General features: G+C 32.3%; 2 protein-coding genes across 8 annotated transcripts in view; one reads left to right on the forward strand and one right to left on the reverse strand.

The window, feature by feature from the left end:
• The window catches only part of LOC145322525 (activin receptor type-1B-like), a 279945-nt gene that overhangs the window by 179271 nt on the left and 78272 nt on the right, over positions 1–22402 (reverse strand). The window lies entirely within an intron of this gene.
• Positions 1–22402, forward strand: part of LOC145322524 (protein spire homolog 1-like) — a 199256-nt gene that overhangs the window by 84220 nt on the left and 92634 nt on the right. For all 6 annotated transcript variants that reach the window (XM_080164618.1, XM_080164622.1, XM_080164620.1 and 3 more), the window contains exons 4-8: positions 2811–2928; positions 10277–10354; positions 15364–15421; positions 15771–15813; positions 19529–19585. In XM_080164618.1, the coding sequence (XP_080020744.1) occupies positions 2811–2928; positions 10277–10354; positions 15364–15421; positions 15771–15813; positions 19529–19585 (354 nt within the window). The remainder of the gene's footprint in view (positions 1–2810; positions 2929–10276; positions 10355–15363; positions 15422–15770; positions 15814–19528; positions 19586–22402) is intronic.

The raw sequence follows: 22402 nt of genomic DNA on the forward strand, positions 1-22402 counted from the left end.
TGTTTGAAATGTTTGGACACTAAACTTTATTTACTAAATAATCAAAAATCACCGAAAGTCCCCCAAAGTTGATTATCCAACGAATAAGTAAACGTTATTATAAAAGTTTGGGGACTAGTGTAATAAACAGCCTAATGTCCCCTCCCTCCCTGCCTTTCCTATCCTATCCTATATATTAAGAGTTATGATCGCACTCTGACCTCTTAGTCATATTCAGCAATTTATTGACAATTCTCTTGCAGTATATATATATTCTTATGAACAATGAAAATGTATTATGCCCATTGATAGAGCAGCAACGTCTTGCTGACAACATTTTTATTAAAAATATGGTTTTTACCAATAGACAAAACACATATTATGTAATAACTTTGTCAAGATTTAATTTATTTACGAACATACAGACATGCCGTAGTCAAAGAAAAGCCTCGCTTATTGGAATAAAATAATATGTTATCTAAACAATTGTCCTATTACCGCCTTATTCAACCCTATGCTATATACAAACAATTAGACTGTGGGATCTTAAGGGATAAGACAATTGATGATGAGTTAATGTACATCCCCATAGATGATAAACAGTCCTATAAAGGGGGGAGGCGGATGTGCCACTTTTTGAAACCAAAACCAAAAGTCAACAAAGGAACTCATCTAAAAAAAGAGTTACAGGTCTGAGATTTTGCATGGCAGTTGCTTTAAAGGGGTACAATATGGAACTGTGAAGAAACGGCGGAACAACCGCCGAAAACCGTCGTTCCCCGCCGAATTTTTTTTGCCTTTTCTCGGCGGTTGCGCCGCCGTTTCTTTACAGTTCCATATTGTACCCCTATTAAGCAACTGCTATGCAAAATCTCAGACCTGTAACTCTTTTTTTAGTTGAGTTCCTTTGACTTTTAGTTTTGGTTTCAAAAAGTGGCACATCCGCCTCCCCCCTTTAGATTATTGGTTGATATTGAAATACTGCTGATTCGAACCACCCAATAAAGTTAACTTTCTCCAAATAGCCTAAAACATGAAAGGATCAATACCAAGCTTCCCAGTTCGTTGTTGAGCAATTGTACCGGCTGTTTAGGAGATCTTAAATACAAACACCTAAACACACTTTTGATTTGATATGTTTTGTTTATATACACTGTACAGATCTTAACTCTTATGCTGTATAAAGATTACAGTTTTATGTTGATGCATTCTGTTAAAATAAAACCAATTTATAAGTAGCATAACAATAAAAAAACTACTTTTTATAGTATAGATAAAGCAATAAAATGCAGAGAGATAGGAGATAATGGGCTGTTTATTACACTAGTCCCCAAAGTCTTAAAATAATGTTTTCTTATTCGTTGGCTTAACAACTTTGGGGACTTTTATCAATTTTCGATTAGTTAGCTCATTATGTTGAGTGTCTAAACGTTTCAACCACTAATTATATCTACAGAAGTGGTAATTTTGTGTATCATTAATGGGGATGTACATCAATTAATCCATGAACAATTCGCTGTTTTATCACAAAACACATTCTGTTAGTTTGTATGTTGCATAGATTAGCTAGTTTATGTCATGTTTTGATCCTGCAGGGTTTGATTGATCCACACCTAACTTGGGCAATATCTGATCATGGTGCGGCATCTGCGCACTTGTAACTTTCAGAATCTGTATAAATTGGACCATTTTTAACCCCTCCCGCCAAAATTTTTTCTCGTACATTTTTTATAAGAAGTATTAAAATCCTCCATCCCCCTTTAAAATAGCTTAAAACCTTCCCAGAACTAATATTAAAAAATTATGTAAGAACAGCCGTTGTAGAGATTTTAATTAACAATTAGACTTCACTTTGATATACAAAAATAAGAAGGGATAAGAAAATAGTATACAAATTAATTTAAATTGTAGAGCAAGGGGGTTGGATTAACCAGGGGCACTTATTGAAATAAATAGGATATTACTATTAGATTTGCAAAATATCATGTATTATTCCTATACAAACAGATACATCATTTTTAATGGCATTATCATTCAATACAATTCTTACAAATTCAATCCAATTTTGGCTAAAAGGTGATGAGTTAGGGTTGGCATTAACTACCGTATATGTAACAAATTATGAAATCGCATATTTTTACAAATGGACCTTTTATCTTAGGTTTCCTCTAATTATTAAACACCCATTCTACAAAATATCTTTGAATTCGTGTACTTTTAGTAGCAAAGCAGCTACTCTATAATTTTCTTTTTCTCTCTGTCCGTAGCGCTATGGGAAAAATGTGATTTTCATGGCTGCTATTTTAGAATGTGCAAAGATTCTTGATTTTCTATCTATTACACTGAACACTTGCTGTATAGGTATTTGTCTGTTTGCCCGCCTATCTTTGATTTTTTGTTTTTCGCCACTTAAAGATGTTGTCATCCTTGTTGCGATTATGAAACACAATACTTGCGGATGAAGTAATCTGCGGAAGTGAATATACACTGTTATGATGAAATGATAGAGATTTTAAGGAATTTGTTATTGTTCAGAGATTTCTGATTTCAAATCTAACTCTTCATACGTTTAAAATATTTAAATTCAATCAGGGAGGGGTGCTTCTTCTGAAGAAAATTATTTTCTCTCGCAATTTTTGTTATTAATGAGCTACTAAATTATTTACTTTAAGATGCGTGGCATCTTTATAAGTATCCCTGTCCCTTACTGACTGACTGACAACTTTAAAGAGATAAGTAGCGTTTAATATTTCAATCTGTGAAACTGTGCTAATACTCATTTTATTTTCTAAATTTTTTGATAATTTTTCTAATACTTCCTTGTTGTTTAGGTGATAGCCGAGTTGGGGGTGGTGATCTACAACGCCCTGGACTTTGGGAACAAGACTGAGGAGGAGAGACAGCTGAGTCCAGAGCTGGAGCATATCATTGATATCCTCACATCTGCAGGTAAATGTATTTTCCGCAACCATAGGCGTGCGGAAGGAAGGGGAGTGTCAACACCTCCCTTGAAAGATGAATTTGGGTAGATTTCCCTTTTTTTCATCCCCTAAAGAAGGACATCCCCCTGACAAAACCCAGTGCACGCCAAAGGCAGGGAGGGGACATTGGACTGTAAATAATACTGATACCTAAAGTTTTATAAACACGTTTTCTCATTCGTTGGCTTAAAAACTTTGGGTACTTAAAATCAATCTTTATAAGTTGGTAAAAACTAGCAAATTTTCTAACAATGACTTAAATTCACAGTCCTATTTCACAATAAGGAACATCGATTTATCGTCCAAAGTCTTATCCCTTTAGATCCATGCTATCAATTAAATTTCGGGTTTTCTTTGCCTTTGGTATGTGCGAACTTAAATTGGCTTTTAGATTAATTTGGCAAGTCTGCTACAAGGCAAGGTTGCTACAAGCAGTTACAAGGGATCTAAAGGGATAAGACAATTGGCGGATAAATTTATTTACATTCTCAATGATGAATCACACAATTATCCCTTTTGTAAATTACAATTAGTCGCTTAAACTTAATGAAACAACCAATAAATATTCGATAAAAGTCCCCAAAGTTGTTTAGCCAACGAATAAGAAAACATTGATATAGAACTTTAGGGACTAGTTTTAAAAGAGCTCAATGTCCCTTCCCTTACTTCATGAATCTTAGGGACTGGGCAGTAGATTATATATTTATAAACAGTACAACCCCCATAAAGATTAACAACATTTACATAACCCTTTAGTAAATTAAAATTCTTGCTAGAAATGTTTGGACACTGTTTATTTGTATAAACCAATAGATATTTAATTAAAGTCTCCAACGTTCGTTTTTAAGGCAACTAATAAGAAAACATGTTTATTAAACTTTGGGTACCAGTATAACTAACAGTCCAATGTCCCCACCTCTTCGCTGTTTTTTTCCCCAGAATATTTATCCCTACTTTATTAAAAAGATAAATTGCCCATGTTCGTTTATCATGTAAAAATTTCTTGCGTTTCAAATTTATTAATAATGTCCCTTTTCAAGTATAACTTATTTAAATTTTGTATACAGTATAAAGAGAACATTTTTTTCTTAAATAGCGAAGCAATAGCAAGCCAATTACCTTTCGTTTTTAACGAAAAAGAACGATAATCTGTCATACAGATTTATGAGAATTGTTGATATTATATCATAAAGACAAATACGGATTTAAAGTGAGTCGGCTCTTGCATCTTATAATTGTCGATAAATCTATACGAAAAATATGTATTTACTTAGAGATGGAAAGGTCGAATTATACTGTTAATAATACTATTACTTGTAGTGGTACCTTAAGTTTTATAACCACTTTTTATTCGTTGGCTGGTTACAAACTAGTAGCGGCCAAACTTTTTAACCAATAATTACAAACTATAGCTGGGGTAATTTGTTGACAATCATCGGGGATTTATATTAAAATATCCTACATTGTCTTATCCCTTAAGATCCATGGGCACAGGTCTCCTTAACAAAACCTTAGATTAAAAAAAATCTCCAAAGAAACGGACAATGGGGCCTTCAAATAGGGTACAGTGGTGGTCAGAATCTGTTGGAGATTAAATCTTAGCTGCTCCTTCTTGCCAGATATTGCAATTTGAAGTTTTGTGGTAAAAATGCCTAAAATTACATGGATTCCAAGGATATATGCATAAGTGAACACCTTAATTCATCAAATAAAAAGGGTGAGTTTGACATTTGAGGAGTTTAGATATCTCTTCATATGTAAACTACACACTACATCCCCATTCAAAACAATTTTTACTACTATAAATGATATTTTTAACTTAAATAAGAGTAATAAATATGGTACTATAAGCTTAAGGAGGTTTGTCCAATTTACAACTTTATCCTAAAGGCTATTACCCTTAAGTTTACATATGGCATAAGTTACTTTTAGTAATTCTGCCCCCTCCCCCCCCCCCCCAAACTCTCACAACCTACAAACTTTAGGGTGGAGAGGGGGGGGGAAGCTTAATGATACTATTATGTGTTTCTCAAAAACTAATTGAAGTATAGTGAGAAAAATTTTTATGTAAGGTTTTTAAGCCAAAAGTTTGTACAAATTATGTTGATCACCTTCTCCCCCCCCCCCCCTCCCCTTCTTCCTAACCTAATTGAGAGGGGAAGGGGGGTGGCAAAAGATCATTCCAATGTGTTTTAAAAGACTATTAGATATATATATAAGCTTTTGGATTTGTATTGTTGTAGGACCCAAAGCACTTTTTCATATATTGCTGACCTCTTCCCCTCCCCCAATAAATCAAAAACATAACATTTTGTAAAGAGAGAAAGGGGGAGGGTTGCAGTTGATAGGGTACTACTCTGTTGTGTTACTAGGAGACCGCTAGAATTATAGCAACAAAGCAAACCTTTGAGATATGCTTTGGTTGGCCAAAAGTAACTTTTACAAATTTTGTTGAAACCCCCCCTCCAAGCCCCCTTTCCCTCCATATTGCTTTACAATCTCCTTCCCCTCCCCCTCCAATTACGTAATAGAAGCGAGTATAGCAATACCCTTGTGATTTACTTGGAGATTACTCAAGATATAGTGTGCTTTTGGATTTAAACTTTAGTAAGTCCATAATTACTTCATACTTGAACAAATATTGCTGGCCTTTCCCCAACTTCAACCAACCCCAACCAGAAAAATTATATTGCTGCATACTCCACCCCCATAAAAAAATATTAAATTATTGCTTGCCCTCCCCTCCCTCTACAGCTACCTTCCATACAATCTCACCACCTGTGTTATACTCAGGAACCACTAAAGTAATAAGGAGCAAACTTTGGAATAAAGCTTTTAGATTTCCAAATTGATTTATATGTATTACTTATTCAATGTTTGGGAAAGGAGCAATGGGTTGACAATATTTCTTTTATAAGTCCAATAGGTTGGAGAACATTATGCAGAAAAATAATTGTACTAAATTGGGAGGGTTGTAGTTGGAATAGATATTTATAAAAGTAAATATTGGCCTATATAAGTTGAAATATCTCTAGAGATTTCTAAATGATACACAATATTATTTACCTATGCCACTAGTCACTATTTCCAACAGATGGGGGGGGGGATTCAGTAATGTTTGTAAAAGTAATATTTACAAGAGATTTTGATGCCTACTAAAGTTTAAGTACTAAAGATTATATATTTCTTTAGTGATATCTAAAGAACTCTGCCCCTTCACCCCCTTCCTATTAGATTTCTTAGGGGGAGGAGGGAGATGGGGGGTAGTCAACAATATTTACAGAAACTTTGGGCCTAAGAATCTTACATATAAATTTTTCTCACAATACTTCAAGTAGTTTTGAGTAAAACATAATACTATTACTTTGCCCCCCCCCCTGCCCCCTCCCTCTTTAAATTTATGGGCTGTAAGTGGTGGGGTTGTAGGGGGGGGGGGGAGGAGGTTGTGATTATTTTAAGAATTAACTTTAGCTATATGTAAACTTGAACTGAGGATTTTTCCTACTGTACCAGGGTAACAGCATCTAGCTTAAAGTTATAAACTGGACAGGACATTGTACCTTTTTCATTACTCTTGTTAAAATAATTTCTTAAAATTTTTAAAATTTTCTAAATGGGGAGGAACTGTGTAGTTTACATATACAGAGACATCTAAACTCCTCAAATTTTAAACTCACCTTTTTATTTGATGAAAAATGTATGCATATATCCTTGGAATTCTTGTAATTTTAGGCATTTTTACCACAAAATTTCAAATTGCAATATCTGGCAAGAAGGAGCAGCTAAGATTTAATCTCCAACGGATTCTGACCACCACTGTGCCCTATTTGAAGGCCCCGTTGTCCGTTTCTTTGGAGATTTTTTTTAATCTAAGGTTTTGTTAAGGAGACCTGTGTGGGATTAACTTAACCCTAAGTTTTCCGTTGCTCATTGCCCTTGGGGTGAAACCTACAGCGGTTTCTAGACTTTTCTTCCAATTATATATCACAGTAGATTTTTGGTCTTGCAGTTTAATCAATCTCTGGTGTGATACACATTTACTTAAGGACTGCAGAAATATTTCCTATTCTTATAACAGAAATGTTATATTATAATGTATATTTATTAAATAACGCTAATATGTATGCCTTAGTTTTCCACAGAAAATGAAATATTTAATATTGTCCTTATTATTTATTGGGCACTTTTATTAAATTTTGATTGTTTTTTTTATTAAGATGATTATTTGTTCAAACGTTTCAACAACTAATTTTAATTTACAGAAGGGTAATTTTGTGTAATATCATTGGAGATGCTGGTACATCAAATTATCGGCCATTGTGTTAGATCCTTGATTGTTGTTTTACAATAAGTTTACAAAGATGTAGATAGTAAAATTTTCTGCTGTTTTATAGAAACCCTACTAAGCATGTTGTTATATAACATTGGAAGGTCAATGGTTAATGGTGACAGATAACCAGTTGTCCAAAAATGTACTCAAGTTTTAAAAGTACATGGTCAAATAGTCACTAGAATACTGCTTCTAAAAGTTGAATTAATAGTTGATTTTAACAAGGTCTTTGTTTGGTACATTTTAATAATTAAACCCTTTAATAGATTTTTTTATAAACTGTACAAAATCGGACCTTATATTTGCCCGTCATCCAATGTTTAACTTAACCACAAAGCTCCTAGCTTAACTGTGGGAGGGAGGGGGGAGGTGGAGATTACAGAGATATACTACTTCCCTTAAGCCATTACATCCTTTCATCAGCGGTAAATGGGTTTGTAAATTGACCCCCTACACCCCCCCCCACCACAATACGCAAAATAGCCTAAAACTTTTCTGGGACTAACACAAGGCTTTCTTAGAAACTACAGACAAATTAATGAACAATCAAATAATATTATAACAATTTAATAATAGGTTTAATAGCTTCAAGGTGCAGTAGACCAATTCGTATTTATTTTCTTACTAACAAAATAGTTGTTCTTTAAATGAAAAATCCGTGAAAAGATGGATTTATTTATTCTATAACCCCTGATACAATCTATTGTACAAGGGTACAATACATGAATTGCTACTTATAGATAATTTAAAAGGACAGTCTATTACTTTCAACAAAAATAAGTAAAGATATTGTATAGCCTTTATATGACTATGTAACTAAGTTTTTTTTTCCTTTGAAACTATTAGAAACCAAAATAGATTTTTAAACCCAAATTATGTTTAAGCTAGAGTTTTTTCTAATAAATATAATTTTAAATTCCCGTGTTTTTAAAATTTACTTCAGATTTTTAGGCTTATTTTAAATTAAGAGAAAATTTAAAAAATAAGATGACATGCTAAAAAAAATTTTTTTTGCCAATATATTAAAAAGAATAGAATTTGTAGAATGTCCTTTTAAGTTGGGACTAGTTAGTTCATTTACTGCATGATTTAACCTTATTGCCCAAAAATAAATTAAAATTTAAGTACTGAGATAAGGTTAGGTCTGCGAATGGACTTCTGTGCTGAAGTACTGTATAGTGTTTCAGTTTGCAGTGTTTTGATTCCTGGATACTTTTTTAAACAAAAGAGTTTTAAAACCTTAGATTTCTATGCCCTTTAAAAATTAACCTATAATTTACTTTATTTTCCATAAAACTACATTTAAAGGTTACATATTTATTATCTTCAATCGACATTTAATCGACATTGGACTGCAAATTATACTGGTACCTTAAGCTAAAACGTTTGAGAGTACTATGAGTCTTGAGTCATGCACCTAACTTGAGCACCCTGAATTGTAGAGTCTTTCATGTACCAAACTGGAACACCATGAATAGATTATTCTTTCATGTACCTAATTGAAACACCATGAATAGTTTATTATTTCGTGGATCTTACTGGAGCAGAATAAATGGTTGATTCTTTCATGTACCTAACTGGAACACCATGAAAAGTTTATTCATCGTGTACCTCACTGGAATACCATGAATAGTTTATTCTTTCGTGTACCTTACTGGAGCAGCATGAATGGTTGAGTCTTTCATGTACCTAACTGGAACACCAAGAATGGTAGATTCTTTCGTGTACCTCACTGGAGCAGCATGAATAGTTGATGGATTGCGGGAAATTATAGATTTGCCAAGTTAATAAACATTTAGGTTCTCAGTTATCTTTATTTTAATTATTTTACTAGATAAATTCAGATAATTTTGACCTCATATGTAGTTTGCAAGATAGATAACATTTATTATCAGTAAAAAGAGGAATCTTATACAAATAAAAACCATTTTGCTTAAATCGTTTTGATGGCTTATAAAAAAGCTTTGATTAAACATTATTACTTGATTATTACAGTACACCAAAATACAGAAGAAAACACACCATTTTGTCCCAATTTATTCTTAAAATGTGTACATACCTAATAGATATTTTTTGTTGCAAAACCATATCAGTTTTAATCTTATAGATAGAAAGACTTTGAAAGAGATAAATTTGATTTGTACTTTGTTAGGCTACTGCCAATTGTTTCAAAGTACAGTGAATATAAAACAAGGATAAAAAAGGGCAAGAAATCAGTGAGGAGTATGTTTTTTTCTTGCGCATTTTTAAATCTGCCTTTTATTTATCATTTTAAATATCATTAAACCTTTTAGTTAAAAGTTAACTTATTTTAAGGGAGGATGGGACATTTGACGGTAAATCGTAACATTCTTCAAATTTGAATAATAACACGTTTTTTAATTCGTTTTTTATGTCCTGAATAACTGTAAAATCCTCTCATATAGAGTAGCAATACTCTTGTATATAAATATTAATAAAAAGTCATATCTGATTATGAATTCCTTCATGTAGTACCTATGCATACAGCGATCTTAAGGGATAAGACAATGATTGATAAATTGATGTACAACATAATTACCCCTTCTATAGAATAAACTTGTTGGTGAAACGTTTTCACAATCAAATAAAGACAATAAAAGTCCCCGAATTTTTTAGCAAACTAATGAGAGATCGTGTTATACATTTCTTCTTACAAGAATAATTTACAGTACATTGTCCTTTTCCTTCCTGAGTTCCTTTGCAAAAAAATAATAGCTGTACTTTGTTGGTAAGGAATGAGCAAAAAAGCCTCAAAATTTTGATAAACACTGAATCCTCCATTTTAAAAGATTGTTTTAGGCTATTTTGTTTTTCCATTGTTTAGTCAAGGGATGTTCTTTTGTGTCTTTCTCTACCACTAGACACCAGTTTTATATTAAAGAGAAAGGGTTGTTGAATACCGAAATTGAATCTTTTCATCTTGTTATTGCCGCGCTTCATATGGACATAATTGTTTTTGTTGTAGATGAGCAAGAGAAAGAGGATGAGTTGTTTGATACGGAAGATGAAGGAATAGAAAAGGATGAACAGCATTCTAATCATGGTAAGCTAAATTCTAATCATGGTAAGCTAAATTCTAATCATGGTAAGCTAAATTCTAATCATGGTAAGAACTACAACAAACACTTTTTTTGTGTGTAACATCACATCCGCATTTTGTATTGAAAAACACTTGCTTTCTACTATTCCTGAAACCTGTTTCTAGCTCTTGCTATAGAGTCCTACCCCTAAGGGGTACCATTCTTTCGAGTCCCTTCTATCTTTACTTAAACCTAAACTAAAAAAACGGATCTACTGCAGTTCACGGTAAAATATTGCTGGTTACGAATATTGCCAACAATTTTTGAATTTAAAAGGCTGCTAGCTGCCAAACGGCTGAACGTAGAGATCATGCCCGCACACTGTTCTAGGCGGCATAAGAAGGCCTACAAATAATCTGGAATAGCCATAAATCAATAATACATAATTATCTCGCAGTGCAGAGAAATGCGCGAAAAAGGCCTATTTTACGCGTTTTTTCTTCAGTGAAGCTTTCCCTTTGCATCATTGGATCTTGGCTATTCCAGATTATTTGTAGGCCTTCTTATACAACTTAAAATGTTGTGCGGGTATGATCTGTACGTTCAGCCGTTTGGCAGCTAGTAGCCTTTAAAATTCATAGATTTTTGGCAATATTCGTTACCAGCAATATTTTACCGTGAACTGCAGTAGATCCAAAAAAACACCAAAAAGCTTTTTTAGATAAAATTCTTTCATGTTCCAGATGGGAAACCGCCTATTAATTAGAGTGGGGTGCGGATGACGATTAATAAAAAGCGAATTAAAGGTGTGATATTGTAATAGTTGGAGGTTTTGACGATTTGATAATGTGATACATTACGAAAGTGGATGCCACTACTTTTGTACTAGGGCAGCAACTCTGTTGCTGATTATATCCTACTAACAACTACAAATACCATTCAACTTACAGGTCGGGAGTTTACAGAGCACTTTGGATTGGTTATAGATTGACTTTTGCCATTATATGGTGCGGGATTAGGTCTACCCTTAATGAGTAATATCATTTACTCCATTAAAGTGACATGGAAGTAAATTCAAACTTATTTGATAATAATACTTTAACATTTTGCTGCTTGTTTTTCATCTCAGGGAGGACTTTCAGAAAGCTTTTGCTTGTTGTATCCTGATATTATCAAGTATAAAATGTTAAGGTTTAATACTTAAAATATTCTTTAGAATCCCTTAAACTAAGAACTATATTTCTTTTTCATACAATTTTGATATCCGCTGCTATGCGTTCTCCTAATCTTTTCACTGCCCATTTTTTCCCGTAGCCAAATTCTTTTTTGTTGGTTTTTGTTTGTGTACACATGTTACATGGAATTATGACAAGCCATGTGAGGAAAAAACGCCAAGTAATTCGTATATGATGTGTATCTTATGTTTTGAAAAAAACTCTAAAAAATCAATATTTTTAGAGAAATAAGAATGATTATGGAGTAGAAACGCTTTTAATTAAGCTAGCTTTTAATTAGGCTAGCTTTTTTCAAATAGTGAACAAAATTCTATTATTCTAGATGTAAATAGGCATAACATTTTGTCTAATCAGTACAGAAATCTCCATTTTGAATTGCCAAACAGAATTGTATATGAAGAATCACTCATTTTCAAAATATCAATCCCCCTGACCCTAATGTAGGATTTAATTATGCTCTACATCATAAGTCTTTTTTCTAAATTAAAATCTAGTTTTCATTTAGTAATTTGTTGTTGAACATTTTGTTGCACGACCAAAATCACCTTCAATTTAAATGAAACTTTTAGATTAAAGATCCGGTGTTATTTCTTTTAATTTACTATTGAAAACCACGGATAAAGGGAGGCGTAACGTGAAAAATAGTTGCTTTATTTCTTGCATATTTTTTTAACAAGACAGATTAGAAGTGTTACATATAGCAGCCGATTAAATTCAGTAAGACTTATAGCAATACCGACAAACAGACTTGCTGGACTTACAATGTGAGCTATAGAGTCGCTTCTCAACTAAATTTTGAATAAATTTAGGGGGGGGGGGGGGGTTAGGGATGGAGGGAAAATATAATAATATAAACAAATATGTTAACCTTACCCCTGACACAAAAACACAAGAAATAATTCTAGTTAATTAGTAAATAGTTGTATTTGTATTCTAAATTAGATTCAAGTGGTTAAGCGGACAAATTGTATAAATAAATTAATTAAATGAGAAAAACAAGGATGATAAAATCTATAAAAAGGTAGCTCAACAAATCAGACAAAATTATCAAATAAAATTCACAAATTTCAAGGGGGCAATTTAAAGTAAAACAATAGATGGGGAAGGGGCTAAATAACTGGATGTCCCCACTATGCGGACCCTCTGCCGACTTTAATAAAGTCTCGGAATATTAGCTAATAGCGTTGCAAATATTATAAAGAGCAGAAAGCAATTTGCTAGCAGACGAAAAAGGTCCCAAACACTGGATCCAGGCAGTTGTCTAGTTTAGACATCTATACTTAATACATTTTTTGATTAAACCATAATTCGATGCAATTATGACTTAAATTCATTTCTTATTGAATTTAAATGTCCTGCTTTATGCTTGTTCGAGCTTCGCTTTTATGGATGTTATCCTCCTAGCTATATAAAGATATGGCCCTGAATTAATGTAAAACTAAATTAATCAACATGTCTAATTATGTTCTGAAGTTAATAATAAAGAAAATTTCATACAAACAGTACAAAGTAAAATTAAAATAACTGGTCGCTGAAAGTTTACATTGTTGGAGGATCACAGACTTTTTTTTGTTGATAACAATTACATCAAATATTTACATAAAAAAGGGATAATATTAGAGCCAAGGGGACATTACATTGAAGATTACACTGGTACCAAAAGTTGTATCTTTTATTCGTTGCTTAAAAACTTTTGGTAATTTTATCTTGGTGGGTTGAAACTGACAGTGATCAAACTCTTTCAACTTATAGTCTTCATAGTAGGTAATTTGGATTATCATCATTGGTGATGTACATCGATATATTGTCCAATGCCTTATTCCGTAAGATCCCGGAGAAAAATAATTTAACTAGTCACAAAAATAATTAACTATCCCTCCGACTTCAGGACTCAGATCTAAAGAATTTCAAGTGTGAGAGAATGCTTGCAGCAACGTAGTCATTACGTCATCATCACTATGGTATAGAACCACAAATCTTTAGGGGATAAGACAATGGATGATAAATTGATATGCACCCCTAATGGTGATGATTAAAATTACCCCTTCTATAGATTAAAAGGTCCAGACACTCCTAATCAAAACTCTATTGAAGTGCCTAAAGTTTTCAAACAATAAATAAGATATCGTGGTTACAAAACCTTGGGTACCAGTGTAATTAACAGTCCAGTATAGAACATAGAATAAGTGCGGATACTTTTCCCCGAATAAGGCTTACAGAATATGCCTTGTTTGCTGCTAAATTACTATGAAACGATAGAATGACTTTGTCATGTTTTGTCCCTTTGTGATTTCTTGCGGATAGATGTATAGAATTTCCCCCTGTTTTGCTAACCATATGGAACAGTTACAGCTAGGGTTTTTTGGGAGCTCACACAGAATTGATAAAATTTACTTTGGATTTTTTAGCTCAAATCCTTCAAGTTAATCATCATTTAACGTGTAATATGTAACGCTTTTTAATAAGTCTGTCTTAATTCAAAATAGAGATATTGAAAATAACTTAATGATACTATGTTAAGTAAGTGTTGGATTGTGATTATTCATGTACAAAAATCATAATGTATGAAAATTAAGGACTTCCCTACAAAGGTCTTGTAATGAAAGGTTTGGTTATCCTTCCATCAAGAATCATTCATCAGGATTTTTTTTGATAACAAAAAGAAAATTAAGTTATAAATTGACATTGTATTAAAATAGCTGGTTCTAATTAACACCAGTTATTTTTTTGTGTAAAGAAGTTTGACAGCCGTGCAATCAACATTATATCTCTTATAGTGTTCATACAAATCAACAGATTTCTAGTAAGATTCCTTAGGGATGTAGGGGATATTGGACTGTAAATAGTAATGGTCCCTAAAGATTAATTAACACTCTCTCTTAGTTGTTGGCTTAAACAATTTGTGCACTTTATTTTAATATCAATTGGTTGGTACTAACTACCACTGTCAATTTTCAACAAATTCTTCTGTAACATTTCAACCCTTGTATTGGAGTCATTCATATTTTTATTTATAGGCTGCTGACTATTATTGCACAGGCAGTTTTCTTTTCCTTAAACATAACTCGTCTTTCATAGCAACAGTATTTGCCAGTTTTCACGTCTCTAGTATGCCATGATTTTGGACAGACACACATACATCTACGCTAAATATTGATTTTCTGCCACATTAGATGAACACTTCACACCTTTTTGTTCACTTTAGAATTCATTTTTATCAAAATTTCTCGCCGTTTCATGGGAAATTTAATTTTTCCATAGAAAAGGTTAGTTTTATCCAGGGAGGGAGGGGACATTGGGCTTTTAGTACAATTGTCTCCAAGGTTTTATAATACGGTTTATTCATTAACTTTGCAACCTTGGGGATGTACATAGATTTATCGGCCATTGTCTTATCCCTTTGGATCCTTGGGTTTATCCAAGATTTTGTGTAGATTAAGGGTTATGCAACTATTTCTGCAATAATTAATTAATTCATACTTTCCCTCAAAGTGCCTAGCGAGCACATAAATCCCCCCCTCTTATTGTTGAAATAATTGCAAATAAGGGATGAGGGTCGTTGCGTTTTCATGTCTCACCCTGAGGGACAACCTGTACAAAATATAAACTAACTTAAGGTAAATTCAAACACACGAAAAACTACTCCCTTCTCTTATTTTAAATTTATTTCAAAGTAAGGAAACTTGCCGGGAAAAAATATATTTCAAATCCTAAAGAAAAATAACAAACTTTTCCCTTCTGTAGATCAAAACTATTGGTTGAAAAGTTTGGTTTCTAATTTTTTTTTTATATTTCAGTATCCACCGGATTGAAAGAACATGGAAACACATGTCTCCGGCTTATGCAGCTCTGCAGGTATGGTTAATACTGGTCCTTTTTTTTCTAAACACACATTTTAATTTGAGAATAAATTTTGGATTTGGAATATGTCAAGACATTATGTTAATGCAAATCATCATCTTTAATATGAAGTAGTAAGATTATTTGTCTAAATCTAAAAATCTCGTAAATTGCTGGTCCGATTAAGCTTTATAAATGTCTTGGTGTGGTCTTAGGTTATTTTCTGACCTCTACCGCCCTCCACTAGATTCTAGGCGCGGAGCAACTCATATTCAGATGAATTATTCGAATGGTATGTCAGTATGATGACTTTAGGTCTAACATAGCAGTTTTAACTTTTATGTATTATTTCTTTTCTGTTTAGGAATCATTTGGCAGTTGCTAGCGAAGCAGAGGCACATTTTAAGGTAAATTTATATAATATGCGCCGCTTATGGATGAAATTGCCCTTGTTTTCTATATCTAAATGTGTTTTAACTTGTTATACAAGATAAATTAAATGGTTGTCTATAAGTTGGATGTACTTTATGCTATTTCTTTATGGAATATTAAAGTTTCACACCTCGCCTGAGAAAAATTAAGATTCAATTTAAGAGAAAATTTATAAATTAAATTATAAGCATTGTTATGCAGGTATCTAAAGGGATAAGACAATGGACGATAAATTCATGATATTCCCAATGATTATACCTAAAATTACCATTTTGTAGATTACAATTAGTGGTTTAACCATTTGTACACCCCAACCAACCAATCAAATGCAATATAAGCCCCCAAAGTTGGTGAGGTAACAAAAAAAGGAAATAATAGTATAAAACTTTGGGGACTATTCAAATAAACGCCCCAATTGCCTCTCCCTCCCTGTAAATAGTATCATGCCCTCATTAAATGATAATATGAAATTTTGAAAATCTGCAGACATATTAAGTAAAACTAAAAGTAATTTTTTCTTGATTTGATTGAGAAGGTTGGTTGTCTGCTAGAACAAGGATTAGGCCTTTAGCTTATGAAATTTATATTAACCACGGATACATTTGATAGGCAAATGAAAAGAAAAAAAAACAGAATAAAACATTCGAAAGATTTTTAAACTAAAGAAACTTTTTATTACTATTACGGACAATCATTTTAATATCCGCGGAAAGCTGTCTATAATACGATTCGATAAAAAACTATTCCTTGTTTGTTGTCCAAAGTTATTCATTTTAATTTTTAAATGGGACTGTCTTGACAATTAAAAAAGCACATTAGATTACAAAAATTATTACTGTCAGACAAAGGTCGTGAAATCATTGGGTGTTAATTTATTTTAACCTATAATGCATTAATATTCTAATGAATTCTTTAAAATATTCCATTAAACTATCCTTAAAGCCCTGACTTGTACATAAGGCTTCACTATTCACATTAGTCCTAGCATATTAATCCAACAATATAAGGATAATATTAGATTAGCTCAGAGGTACCTCACCATTTACCTTTTTATAGGTGTGCAGATACTCTAGAATCATTTGTCCGTCAATTTAGAATTGGAGTTACGTTAATGAACGAGATGTCCTAAAGCAATGCTATTTCACTGACTTATTTACAATTTCTGTACCCCACTTTCAATTGTAGTTTTAAAATGAGAAATAAAATAAAAAATTTTTTGAAGGGGTAATTTTTCTTGGGATGTTGGTGGTACCCTCCCCGTAAAATAGCTATAAACCTTTCCAGGATATATAAGAAGCTACACTGTAAAGGAGAACCATATCGGTTCAGTGGTTAGCGAGATCTTCAGTACACACAGAAAGACAGACAGAGATCATGTTACTTTTGTCAGGACTTTAATTGACTTTTATTCATTTTTTGAACAAATTTGCAACGTTTTTTTTTATTTTTTTATTCTTGTTTTTTTGTTGTTGCATATATTGAACGTGATATAAGTTGCATTATTCTTTTTAAAGATATATATTAAGATATCATTTATTATTCCTAATTAAATAGTATTTTTAGTTCTCTTTGCTTGGTTATTCTCCTTTCGTTTTGAAGATTTTTCAAGGAAACTATTCGTAAGAGTCCGTTTTCAATAGAGAGAGGGGACATTTGGCTGTTTATTACACTACTTCCCAAAGTTTTATAATAGTGTTTTCTTAATCGTTGACTTAACAACATTGGGGACTTTAATCGAATTTTGATTAGTTGATTTATTGAGTTGAGGGTCCAAACGTTGCAAACACTAATTATATTCTACAGAAGGGGTATTTTTGTGTATCATCATTAATACATCGGTCATTGTTTTATCCCTTTAGATTCCTGAATACAGGCTGTAATTCTGAGAATAAACTTTGTATTATTATTTCCTTGTCATTTCCATTTGATATTTATTCATAATTTAATTTTAAATTGTGTAATCTGTCTTTACATAGATTATTTCATATAATAACTTTTATCGCCAGTATACACTAAGATATATAAGTTTTCCGGAATTTTAATGTAGGGAGGAGATTTGAAATCTGCATCAAATTTTAAGGATTTTTTATAAAATTCGTTTTTTGTATAATTCTTTATCTAAAAGCGGAAATACATATTAAGTTAATTAATTTTGACCAATAGGATAGGTGGATTTTAAACTACCTGCGCTCTAATTGGTTGAATGATGTACGTCATCCAATCAGAGCGCTGATTTTTTAAATCCACCAATCACGGATGCCAAAATTAATTAACTTAATTTGTATTTCCGCTTTTAGATAAAGAATTGTACAAAAAACGAATTTTATAAAAAATCCTTAAAATTTGATGCAGATTTCAAATCTCCTCCCTACATTAAAATTCCGGAAAACTTATATCTCTTAGTATACACCCTGTCCCCCCCATCCCACCCTCCTTTCCTATTTAGTAAATTTGGAATAGTTTGCTATTACTTGACTAAAAGTTTGAACATTTGTAGTGTGAAACCTATAATTAAATAAAGTAACCAAAGATTTGAAGACAACGAATAAGATTCAACAGGATTTAGATTTTTGGGTACCAATAGAATATACATTCCAATAACCCCTCCCTCCCCGAGTATTCATGATATTCGATCAACTGAAAATTGATTGCCTATTTCTTCCCTAATTTCCGAAGTTGTACAGCAGATAACCCAACTATTGCAAAACCTATTTTCAGCTACTCCGGTCAAAGGAAAAGTGTATGTATAAACGATTTACATTATACATTCAAAATTTTAATTTTCAAATTTTGATTTTTCAAAGTTTTAAGCTTTTTTAGCTAGTAGTTAATATTGAGATAGGATGAGAAAACTATGTACACAATCGGAAACTCAAATTCAGCTGACCTGATATTTATGTCTCTATATCTTACGGACACAGGGATAGGGTAATGAACATTCATTTGGTCTTCTCAAAATTCTAACTAAATGTTGCGGGTATTGTCCCTTTCTTGACAATGCCCCTCAAGGAGCGATTCTTCGTATTTTCACAGTAGTTTTTCTCCTATTTCTAGCCCCTGCGGGGCAATCACCTAACCCAATATAACCTAACATAACTTAAAACCTATTAGAAGCCATTATAAAAATACGACGAATCGCCCCTTAAGGGGCGTTGCCACGAAAGGGACTATACCTAATGTTGCTTTTGGTAAAGAGCAGATCTTAGGGAGGAAAGTGTGAAGATTAATTTAACCATAATTGTCCCTTCCTTCCCTGCTTGCCAGTGAAGCCTTTAGACTAAACTTAGTCTTAAGAAATATGATCTATTTTTTTTCTTTAGGAAACTTTGTCAAAGCAGAAGTGTAGTTACATAAGTTAAAATGCTCTAAAATGAATGATAATTTTGGATTTACTAACTATTCTACAATTTACTTTATTCGATTATATTGAAAAGTTAGACAATGATCGATAAATTAATGTATATTACCCAAATGATGATAAACAAAATTATTCCTTTTTAAGATTATAATGATTGGATTATCGGAGTTTTCAATAACCAATCAAAGTTAATAAAAGTAATAACGTTTTAAACAAGTGAATGAGAGGACTTGTTTAAAAAAATTGGGTAACAAAGTTATTTTTAGTTCATTTTTACTTATTCTTGTGTGTTTTTTACAATGATTTTAATGCTATAATTTATTTATTTTTAGGCTGTGTGTCGAGCCCTGGTTTCTGAGGCTTTGGAGCTCTCTTCTTTCATGGAAAAGGTTTGTACTTGTTTTTCGCTATTATTTGTCATTTTGATAGTCATCCTTGTTGGTTTCATAATAAGATAACGAAACATCCATAAATAGCGAAGCAAAAAAATCATTTTTGGTCACCTAAAAAAGTTAAAACAGATTCAAAGAAATCAAAACAATATTTCAGAAGCCTATCTTAAAAAGAATCTGTAAACTTTTGTGGCATATGTCCGATGGTCTTAAAACAGACATACAGACATATAAAGTAGCTTCGCTACTACAAAAGAAATAGGTTAAGTTTACTAATTTTGTTATTCATAATAAAACAAAGATTTTTATTTCCGCTCCGTAAAGGAATTCTTAATTGTATACACGTCTGTAAAATTAAGTATTTTATTAGTGTTTATTTCATTTAGCAAAAATCTACTTGTTAGCAGGGATCTAAAGGGATAAGACAATGGCCGATAAACTGATATACATCCCAATGATGACACATAAAATTACCCCTTCTGTTGATTACAATTAATGGTTGAAAAGTTTGGACACTCAACTTAATAATCCAACCACTCAAAGGATCTTAAAATTTCAAAGTTGTTAAGGCAACGAATAAGAAAACGTTGTTATAAAAATTTTGGGACTATTGTAATTAACAGCCCAAAAACTCTTGCCTTTCGCCATTTGACCTTAACTTTCTGGTAGTTTTGTCTAAACTCTCTTTGAATCATAATAAGCTAGACGTTCAAAGACTTCGGTGTAATTACTTTCTAGGTAATCAAAGTATGATAATTCATAAGTGGCTATTCTATTCGTTCGATAAACTTACCCACTTTTCGGTTTATTAGATGATTTTAAATCCATAAAAAGATACCGAATAACTAAAGCTTTAGAATTAAGATATTCTTTTTTAATTCTCAGGGTTCTCTGCATATTATTTTTTTTATAAAACTTTATAAAAACCTAGCGTTACCTTGCTATGGCTATGCAAATATTAATTAAGCATATGATTTTCTAAATTTTCCCAATTTTTTTTACTACAATCTGTTTTGTGTAAACGTTTAAACGCTTCGTATTACAGTTTTATGGCTTAAATGTTATGTTCTAGCCACGAATAAAGGGATGGGACAATAGATAATAAACATTTTACCTCTAACGATCAGCTATGCCCCTAGAGGCCTCAAAAGGCACACAGAATTTTTCTTTTCGATCTATGTTAAGATCAGCTGTTTACCCAAAAGTATCTGCCAGGCGGCGGTAGCTATATTTTTTAATTTTGGCCGTTTTTCTTGGTAGGATGGGGGTTACCCTCCCCCTAATTAGCTATATTCCTTCCCAGGTATGATAAGCTACACTGTAAAACGTTTGGGCGGTTAGCATACAGAGATCCTGTTACTTAATTATAAGGATTTGTATGTTTGGAGATGTTAAATATTGTTTCCAAAGAATTGTACGTAGATTTTTTATTGTCCTATACCTTCATCCCTGAAAATCTTTATTAAGGATGTTAGAAGGTTAAAAGCAATGAGTTATAAAAACTTATCATCTTTTTAAGCTTTTTAATGCGTTTTTCCTACGCTAAATGTTTTTTTGAAAGAATAGGAGCATGGAATCTAAAATTATGATTATTAAGGAATCTTTGTATAAAAGTATTTAATTGTGTTTGTACCTCTCGTAGGATCACGCTAACAGTCGGACCGATATGGTACTCTTTTTCAGTGAAGCTTCTCATTGGTCCAGGGAAGGATTATAACTACCTCCACCCTCCTAAGATAATGGCCCTGGGAAAAAACATACCTCCCCCACAATTTTTTTTATAACTAAACTGTAAATTGGAGGGTCGATAGTGGCGTAACCTAGTTACAAATAAAAAGTAATATATTGTCCAAAAAAATCCAAAATGTTTTTATTTCAATTCCTTTTCAATTACAGTCCTATTTATTTTAAATTGAAATAAATCTAAATAAAGCCTAGAGACATGTCCTTTTTAATCCATCATACACACCATATAAATAGATTTCAGAATTTTAGGGATAGGTATCCAAAAGTAGTTGATTGCTAAGCAATATTTACAGGTTGACCAAATAGGTCAGTTCTATTAAGGGTATTTTACAAGTAAGGCTATCTAGCTTTTAAAGTTTTATTTTGTATATCTTTTTTTATATAGTTATTAATTTTTATATATCAAAAGATTAATTTATTCTTTTTTATTTAAAATTCTAAATTTGGGTAATCCATGGTAAGTTATGGGTATTTCCATAGCTAGTAAAAATACAATATTGTATTTTTGGGCATTAAGTGGTGTGTTTTTGTCAATTTTAATAGTATTGTGTGTGTAATATTTGGAATTTTTTTCTAATCGGCAAAATTACACGTATAACAACTAAAACGATATTGTCAAAAACACATTAAATGTATTTTTGCTGGTTGTAAAAATGTCCTGTACTCGAGACATAATATAGGATATGTTTTATTGCCCAATTTTGAGACAAACAAAGCTTTATTGTGGTAAACAGGGTGCCCTAGAAGTTTAAAACTTGGGCAATTAATGGGATAAGACAATGGCCAATAAATTGATGTAAACCCCCAATGATCATACACAAATTTCTCTCTTATGTAGATTACAGTTATTGGTTGAAACATTTTGGCACTCAACTTAATGAAACAGCCAATAAGAATTAAAAGGTCATTATAAAACTTTGGGGTCTAGTGTAATAAACAGCCTAATGTCTCCACCCCCTCTCCCTGCCAAAAGGGCAGAATTAGACATAATTCAATTGTCCTTTGTCTTTTACCCTTACCACTAACCTATTAAAAACAAGGATGAAATCATCAATAAGAAGAGAGCGA

The sequence above is a fragment of the Acartia tonsa genome, chromosome 6 (genome assembly GCF_053477335.1).
Source record: "Acartia tonsa isolate MP-2025a chromosome 6, ASM5347733v1, whole genome shotgun sequence".
NCBI lineage: Eukaryota > Metazoa > Arthropoda > Copepoda > Calanoida > Acartiidae > Acartia > Acartia tonsa.